The sequence below is a fragment of the Coregonus clupeaformis genome, chromosome 13 (genome assembly GCF_020615455.1).
Source record: "Coregonus clupeaformis isolate EN_2021a chromosome 13, ASM2061545v1, whole genome shotgun sequence".
NCBI classification, from domain to species: Eukaryota; Metazoa; Chordata; class Actinopteri; order Salmoniformes; family Salmonidae; genus Coregonus; species Coregonus clupeaformis.
Window position 1 is genome coordinate 44579240 of NC_059204.1, and position 9131 is coordinate 44588370.

The following is a 9131-nucleotide window of genomic DNA, read 5'->3' on the forward strand; positions in this document are numbered from 1 at the left end:
GGTCTCATTTATAAAAGTAATCTATGCAGACAGGCTGTCATAGCGATGCAGGCAGCTCTTGTTATGTTTGACAAACTGGCTACAAATGGGTATTATTAAGTTTGCAGAGGTCCATTTGGGTTCTGTCAGGACTCAGAGCAGTTCGAGGGTCGGTGTCAGTGGACCCCTGGCCCGGGCCAGCTGAAAGTCAGTGTATTGGTTTCTATGGTAATGGAGAGTGGTAACCCCCACCCAGCAGCGTCCTGCCGCGTGTCGCCTCCTCAATAGAGCGCATCTGCAGAAAACTGGGGACCCTCTGAAATGGGCAGTGACCCGTCCCCAGCAGCCACAAAAAAATTACAAATGTTATACCCCAGAACTGGCTTTTTCTCAGCGCTTACGTCATAACTCAGAGACAAAAAGCTGGGACAGAGCCCTGCACTGTCAAATGCAGAGAGAGGGAGAGAGAGGAGTGGGGGGAGAGGAGTGGTCGCCCCGGTCATTAGGACGGGGGGAGAAGTCAGATGCAGGAATGAATGAGAGAGAAAAAATCTAACAAAATCTTCAACAAAAGCTGGCTCTAAAACACAATGCCTGCCATAGAGATTTGGGAAGAAAAGGGGATATTGGGTTATGAAAATGATTCAGGGGGCTATTCTTACTCATGCAAATTTCCCCAAATTTCTCATTCATTACCCTGAAAGTGTCGCTCTCGCATTGGCAACGGCTCACTCATTTCAGGACTGGGTACAGTTTTACATTTCCATCAGAATTTATACACTGAATTGAGCAACTCAACCTTCACAACAGCATTTCGACACCTTATCTTTTCTGCTATAGCACCACTTCAGAAATAAAATTGCATACAAAAAATAGGCTACTGCCTTTAATATAATACTGTTTTACCAATTATACTGCAAAGTAACAATGCCGGAATTCACTAAACATAGCTTCTCATCTATTCTAAAACACTGCTTCAAAAAGACTGAATATAAAACAATGCTTACATTAATATTACATTTTCTTCACCACAACAAACAAATAGAACATATAGTGACTCTTAAAAGGAGACTGATGGGAAGGAAATAGTGAAAACAACAGAGGGTCGGAAATGAAAAGGATATAAGCAATGCCTACTAAAGCCCGATCCTGAGAGCTTAATTATACCATCCCATTATTGTAATTAAAATACTGTAGTTGGAGTCAGAAATGGAAATAAACAAGTAATTACAAACACAATAGTTGATAGTAATGTTGACATAAACTGTTTGTAGGCAGCCCCCCACCCCCTCCTCTTTTCTCCCCCTCCCTCCCATGGCTCAGCTGTCATTCCCAGGGGGGATCCAATTAATTCAATTAAGTGAATACACAAGTACTGTGGGACTCTATCAAATAGCCTTTGGTTTACTCATTCCAGTAAATCTGAAACTAGTTAGTTTGTTCACTGAGAACACGTTTTTCAAAAATATTTAGTGAATTTCAACCTGTATCCTCAACTTCCAACTTTCATCACAGGACAATTCTCTATATTTGGTTAAAAAAAAATATATATATATTAGTATAATTGGAAATTGATTTCGGATAGCATGGCAATTTTAGAAAAGTGCTTTAAAATGTCTGCTTTTATCTCCATGAGCCATTGCAGCCAGCTCAAATAGAAACAGAAGATAAATGAAAGGAGGGAAGGATGGAGGAACAGAAAAGTAAAATGATGAAAAGAAGGGAGGAGTAGAAAGAGACAGGTAGCACTCATTTGGGCCATAACTCAGTGCACATCACTAGTTTCTGTGGGTTTCTTATGACTTTGTCTGAGCGGGAAGGAAAGTGGTGGAGAAAGTGGTTTGCATTCTTTCACTTATTGTTGTTAGGGAGCGTTTGGGTGTGAAAGAAGGACAGAAGCAGAGAGAGAAAACCTTGGCTGAGGGTACTATCACTGACGTCCCCAACCCTTCGAACAACTTGTCAATGGAGATGCTGAAGTGGCCGCATTCTAAGCATTCTGTCACATTTGTGTACAAACCCCTTGAAAGAGCTTGCTGACCAGCCAATCACCCTTTATTGGAGTTCAAATGGCAAGACGCATGCATTGTGTCTGGGAGAGTTCATTAAATTCATTGGTTTGACCTGTTATTTTTAAAGCCAAAAAGTCGACTGAATTGGACAAATCTGAGTCAGCCATCCAAATGGCCCGATGACCTCCATAGAGAAACAAACCCCTTTGAGCAGCATGTCAAGGCTTTCATATGAGAATGAAAGCAAAAGGGGACATTTTAAACATATCTATACCATAACAAATGGATTCACATCAAAAGGGTATTTAAAATCAACCCATATTATTATGTATGCAGAGTGTCGTTATCAAACGTCCATTAGCTCTATGCTTCAGTATAGTTTGATGGGCATTTTGTCAAAACGCCTTAGGTGAACATGAGTTTTCAGTGTAGACTACACAGATTGTAGACCTAGTTGTTGTAGCAAAGCATCATGACTGCACATATAGTCTCACTGACTGTATAAAAAAGGTCTCACTTCAGCAGAAAGGGCGAGACGCTGAATTAACACTTGAGTTAAATCGAACAAGCCACAGCAACGTTTACACAGTATCTTTGTCTTTCAACTACTGTCCCCAAATACTACTTAAACATCTACTTGTGAGGGGAGTCTTCCAGGTAGTAAAAGGTTTCTACAATACCCGAAATCATTCTGTACTGTTCGACCATGAGAAAAACAGCAACTCCGTAAATACTGCAAGGCGGGTTCGATTGAATTGAGCATTGTTGACTATTGTTGAATACTGTTATTCTCTTATATTGGCTTATGAATGCACTTATAGCTGTTAATGCATTCATTCATCGGGCATTATGAACTGGTATAATACTGTAATGATTAGTCATAATAATATCACATGATTTTGGAAGTATTCAGGTGACTCATTAGGACAGTAGAGTTGCACCCCCTCAACACTTCCCCTAGATAGACAACTTGTAAATCGCTCTGGATGAGAGCATCCGCTAAATGCAAGCAAATTTGTCCATATGTTCAAGTTCATCTTGATAACGCTGATTGCTACCAAATGAATCGGGATACAAACACACACACACACACACACACACACACACACACACACACACACACACACACACACTTAAGGATTCATTAGTCCCCATAGTGTGCTGCACATATTGCACTACTCAGCTGGTAGTTGGGTTAGCAGTGTCATCTGTTGGACTGGTGGCTCTGCTGAGCATATGAATGATAATCAGGCCTTTGTGTGCCTACCCATAGTGGTGAAGCAGGACCTGCAGTCTGTGCAGTCGCCTCAGGGGGAGAATAGGAGGGGGCAGACGGCCCTCTGTGTCACATCGACAGTCACAGCGCCCGTCCGGCTCGGCCAAACCCCACTGGGACCCTAAATCCTGTTACACTGTCAGCTAAGACCATCCCTCCTATTAGAGATGTGTGGGTGTAAAATGTGTGTACATATTAAGTGTGGGGGCGGAGTGTCTCAAAACTATGAATAATTCATACTAGAAGAAAAGGAGATATTGACTACATCCCCATGAACAGAGTGCCCTCTTTATTGTATCAAATGGGAGATCTTAAGATCTTAAGACTCAAACACAAACCCATGAAAATACCCTTTTATGGTGACACAGCGGGTGCTGCCCAATATCATCGTCATCATCATGCATAAAATATATTTTACTGGAATCATGACTATTGTTTATTGGAATATTTTATTAATGATTTGCTGTATTTCAGTGGGGGGGGGGGTTGTATAGTTTGTGTCATAACACTATTGGATACTTATTAGTGGGTTAGATTAAAGGTTTATCATATTGTTATTGTGTTTGTGGTTGGACTTGAGTGAGTAATGTATTTGTTCCTGTTCTTATTGTAGCAGTTCACTTTTGTTTATAGCTTCACAATAGGTGTAATTGCTTTGTCATATATGAATGTTAGGCTGTAGCCTACTTTATGAAATGAAGACTTCATAACAGTGATGGGTTCATCTTTAAGTATGCTGTTTTGCATAGCTGTTTGATTTGTTTCAGTGACAAAGTCATTATGCTGAAGGAGATCCCTTGCACTTCTGGCCTGCGCCTCCAGAGGGCCATGTTTTCGGAGGTCAAAGCTATTTGTCGGTCTCCAGTTGGGGTTACAAATGAGGATGCGCCTCCCTAAATAGCGACCCCCAGCACCCCTATATTCCTACCCACGGGGTGACAGCTATGACCGTAATTGTGAAAACGATTCTCTTTGATAATATCTTGAAGCAATGGAGTATAGCCTACTCTAAACACCAACCAGCCAAGCATATGTCACTGTTATAATATTGACGAAATAATTAAATTGAACCCTCCTCCGCATGTTGAAATAGCTCCAATTCCAGACCAATTGTAGTCTATTGTGCCACTGCCTTGTGAGATCATACCCCAACAAACTCTGAGCCTCTAATTATTTAAAATTCTGTTGTAAAAATAAGGAAATGCATTCAATTAATTATTTGTTGCATTAACACAACATTATTAGACCATTTTGTAATTAAGGTTTAGAATAGCCTACAGCATGGAATTGAGAGGGGATGTGGCGGGTCAGGGGACTGGAGCGAGATTGGCCCATTTGTTAATGGAGGACGCCTGGCATGCGGCGTCCAAGAGAATGAAAGGCCTAATCCCACTCTGTCGCAGATAACAGGCTCTTGTCCGCATGACTCTGTACCTACAGCTTGTTTAAGGGTTTAATTGCTCCTAATTTGTGCGTTAAAGACCTGCTATTATGGCGCGGCAAAGTTGCGACCAAATTATACCCTTTATGCGAGTCGAGTGGTATTTTTCGCGGAGCAGAGTCCATGGTCATTTTACAGGAGATAAAACAAATAGGTTTTTGGCCCATTATATGGGCGGGCTCGGTTCTAGACTGAAGAGCCATTGCGAGCGGCTCGGTTCTGAACTGAAAAGCATGAGCGGTGAGCAGACAGGTAATTGTCACGCTTGTCAAGGACCACCAGTGACACCAACATCGATTTTTACTCTGCAACACCGCAGCCAGTAGTCCTAAGAAGTGTCCAGTTTCCTATGTGGTCATGCACACAGCATGTTATAGATTGTTTTGCCATTTCCAAAATGAACAGAGTAATAATACGATTTCATTTATACACAGCCCATTGCATCATATTTCATTAGCCTACAAGTTGGTATTGTCATTTGTGGGAAAGCAATTCCATGCAATGGCAATGAAAGAGTTCTGGACGTACTTCCATATAGCGCAGAAAGCACACTGTCTACAGCAGCCTGTGTAAACTGTATGCATGTAAAATATTACATTTAACATATGAAAAAGGAAGAAGCCCTAGTCATATAGCCCAAACTGGTGACAAAAGCTTATAGGCCTAGTTCATATTATGATTTTATCAAGTGGCTATATGATATATATATTTATAATCATTATAACCACCCACTGGGCACACACTGGTTGAATCGATGTTGTTTCCATGTCATTTCGATGAAATTACGTTGAACCAACATGGAATAGATGTTGAATTGACGTCTGTGCCCAGTCGGCAATTATCCATATTTTGCTCTCCGTTTGAATTTTTTGAATAATATTTTAATTTGCATTATCTCCGTTTCCTGAGAAAAAAAAAGTAGATAGGCTAATGTCAATAAAATAGGGAAGCTTTTTAGGGACCATTCAAAACAAAAATAAAATAAACAATTCGGTTGGGAGGAATAGAAACCACATTCCACTGTTTACTCACACATTATTGGTTCCCATCCCTTTGAAGGTCTTGTTTAGAAGACCTAAAGTGAAAGAAAATGTTTTCCTATTACTTAATTCAATCAGAGCGAGGCGGGGGCTTTCACGCGCCACGCATTCAGCCTCTCTGTGACAGAGTCGCCTTTGTGTGAGTCTATCCGCCGCTGTCACACACTTTAATTCGAGTCTCTTTCTCTTGCATTGAAAACTCTCCACAATGACATTCAATAAGGGCCGACGAGTGAAAACCTGGTTATTTTTATATATTCTTTCCCGAACTCGGCTGGGGCCGCGCACAGGAATTAATCACTGTTTTTTAACCGCATTGCCTTCAGGTTGTGACTTACCCTGGCCTCAAAATGAACAATAACATTCACACGTTTTAAATTAAACACTTCTAGTTTTTTGCATATAGGCTAGTCCTAATTTTATAGTCCTGACTTTAGAAGCAATCATTATAAATATATACGCTATTTTTACTATGCCTATGTACTAAAAAATGATATGTCCTATAGGCCTATATATGTGATGTGTTGACAAACATTACGACATACTTGCAAGTTCAACATTGAAGCCTTATCGATGCCAATTAAGGAAGGTCCTCTCCAGCATAAATCAGACTGAAATGCAACCTTTTTTTCTCGTATTACGAGACTATAGGCTATTGCGTCTCCTGCATCTTTTATGTGGCATGCAAATATGCATATGCTTGGATTCCAGGAAATATAAACATGTATAGCCTATTCAAAGTTAACATTGCAGAGAAAATACCACTCCACTCCCCAACTTTCACTCATGGATTGATCGAGTTAAACATTCTTAGTTGTTAATTTATGAGGAGAGTGTGGTAGGATAAGTTCTGATGTTCCATAAATACAGGTCTCTTCTAAAAAAGAGACCTTGGTCTCAGCATGACTCCCTGTCAAAATAAAGGGTAAAAATGTGTAGATTTTCGGAAAACAGAAAAAACTATAGAATGGACTAACCCAGTATATTGCCAAAACGTTTATTTCTCAAATTATATAGGCCTATATTAAAACATCATATAATAAATAAGAGCGAAGCTAAAAGGGAGAAGGAGTTCTGCCGCCTCTTGCGGCGTGGGTGGGGCTGACAAGAATAGACTACATTATGCAGTTAATTTAGTTAACAAGTGAAATAATGGGGAAGCGTGCAGTGTGAATGCCAAGAGAAAAGGCACAAACCCCTATTGAGAGCTCTTAGATGCTCACGCCGTAACCGTCACATGGCCCATACCGGGACTACAACTATTTAAAGAGCAACCGTGTCCTTTCAGCACCACTCCGCTGTCCATCCGCCAAGCAAGCAGTTCAGAACGAGACGAGGCGCTGACTGAAAAAGTTTACCAAGAAGTACCGAGCAGCACGTTTGCAAAGATGCCGAGGTCCTTTCTTGTGGATTCCTTGATTTTGAGGGAGGCAAATGATAAAGGGAGTGAAAACAATCCACCTTTATTTCCTTATGCTATGCACCCGTCCCACCCACTCCATGGGTTGTCCGCGGGCTCTTGCCACTCACGGAAGGCTGGCTTGCTGTGCTTCTGTCCACTATGCGTATCCCAGCTACACCCGTCTCCACCGACCTTGCCACTCCTCAAGGCATCCTTCCCTACCTTCGGCTCCCAGTACTGCCATTCCGCACTATCGAGGCAACACACGTCCTCCACTGGTGTCAACCTCAACCACGGTCCGGGGATATATCAAGCAACCTATTCGGTTCCAGACCCACGTCAGTTCCACTGCATCTCCATTGGTGAGTAAAACTTATTGAATGCGCAACTGATACCTTTGCACAGAATGAGCTGGTGTTTGGATAACTTACCTAAATGTGTATTATTTTGTGTTTTTACAGAAAACAACAACAGCCAACTTCAGAGCAGCAAGCGCATGCGCACAGCTTTCACCAGCACACAACTTTTGGAGTTGGAGAGAGAGTTCACTTCCAACATGTACCTCTCCAGACTTCGGCGCATTGAGATCGCCACGTATCTAAACCTGTCAGAGAAGCAGGTCAAGATCTGGTTCCAGAACCGCAGAGTCAAACACAAGAAGGAGGGGAAGAGCGGCGCGCACAGAACCGGCTCCCACAGTTGCAAGTGCTCGTCCATGTCATCTGCACGGTGCTCGGAGGAGGAAGACGATATGCCCATGTCTCCCTCCTCATCAGGGAAAGAGGATGATGGAGAGCTGTCGGTCTCCCCCTGAACTTCCTCTGATCCTCAACAGAGACAATTGGTCCTCATAGCACCTGTAGAATTCTGAATGCAACCAAAAAGTCGACTGTTCTTATCGTGTTCAGTCACCTGTATATAGGAAGAGAACAAAATATATTAAAAGGGAATTCCCCTGGAATGTTGTATAATTGTATACATGTTGTACGTTTTGTATGTATTTTTTTTCTTCTAAAAACGGTCTATTTGCTGTTGCCAATCCAAATGGATGCTATTACAACCAGACAGTTGGATATTTGTATTATGATATAGGCCTACTCAAATGAATAGCAACATTTGTTAGTATTATTTTTGGGAAACAATAGCTGTATTTTGTATAATGGTGAACACTGGCTTAAGCACATCTATTTGGATGGAAATGTGACGGAGATCTGGAATGTGTGCGGGACAGAACATTTTTTTTCCTCACAATGTCACTGAGATCAAATTGTTACTATATCTTCAGTGTATTTGAAAATATGTATTTATTTAAAAATGTACATACTTAAATAAAGAATATTTCTTAGTGTTATACGCATGGCTCTGTGTCAAATGGGTTACACTGGCGCACCACTGGGAGCGCACACACAGAGGCGGTGCGCACTGAGTTCATGCGTATTATCAACGGTAGTCTACAACAAGGTGGGGAAACTTTATCAGGAAATTAGCTTGAGACATAATGAAAAGGACAAACAAAAAAAACGACGATACCAACTACTGTATAGTTGGCATGGCATGGCATTTGGGTCAGTTTATTGGTTAAACTGTGCCATCCTAAGAATGCGTGTTTTGTTTGTTGCAACATTGTCCATTTCACATGTATTTGTGTGTGCATGTTCACATACCATATTCATTAAGTCTATACATTATTCTATACATGAATTTATTAATCCAAATGAGATGTTGGTTTATATCAGATAGCACATGTGCATCATTTACGCGCATGGTCTGTTTACTTTAAAGAGTGGATAAAAGAGAAAGAGCTCACTGCTAAGACGTTTTTCTGTCCAGGGAAAAAGTCTATGTACTTTTTAGAGCCATTTTCGTAGGCAATACTGAGTATTACGCACAAATACACTTGGTAATGCATGCTTCCCCTTGCCAAATTAAAATGGTGCAGCTCTACATTTTAGATGCCCGTTTGAATCCAGCTATTGTGCAG

The 9131-nt window shown here is 41.2% G+C and overlaps 1 protein-coding gene across 1 annotated transcript; it reads left to right on the plus strand.

The window, feature by feature from the left end:
• Positions 1 to 7057: 7057 nt before the first annotated feature.
• On the plus strand, positions 7058 to 8472 carry LOC121580249 (GS homeobox 1-like). Its single transcript, XM_041895305.2, has 2 exons — positions 7058 to 7512; positions 7612 to 8472. Exons 1-2 carry the CDS (start codon positions 7137 to 7139, stop codon positions 7962 to 7964), a joined length of 729 nt encoding a protein of 242 aa, XP_041751239.1. The 5' UTR covers positions 7058 to 7136; the 3' UTR covers positions 7965 to 8472.
• The last annotated feature ends 659 nt before the right edge of the window (positions 8473 to 9131 follow it).

Bases quoted from the DNA above. Each gene is read 5' to 3' on its own strand.
- LOC121580249 (XM_041895305.2), top strand. From the start codon at position 7,137: ATGCCGAGGTCCTTTCTTGTGGATTCCTTGATTTTGAGGGAGGCAAAT. The intron at 7,513-7,611 runs GTGAGTAAAACT...GTGTTTTTACAG, and splicing joins GTTCCACTGCATCTCCATTG to AAAACAACAACAGCCAACTT.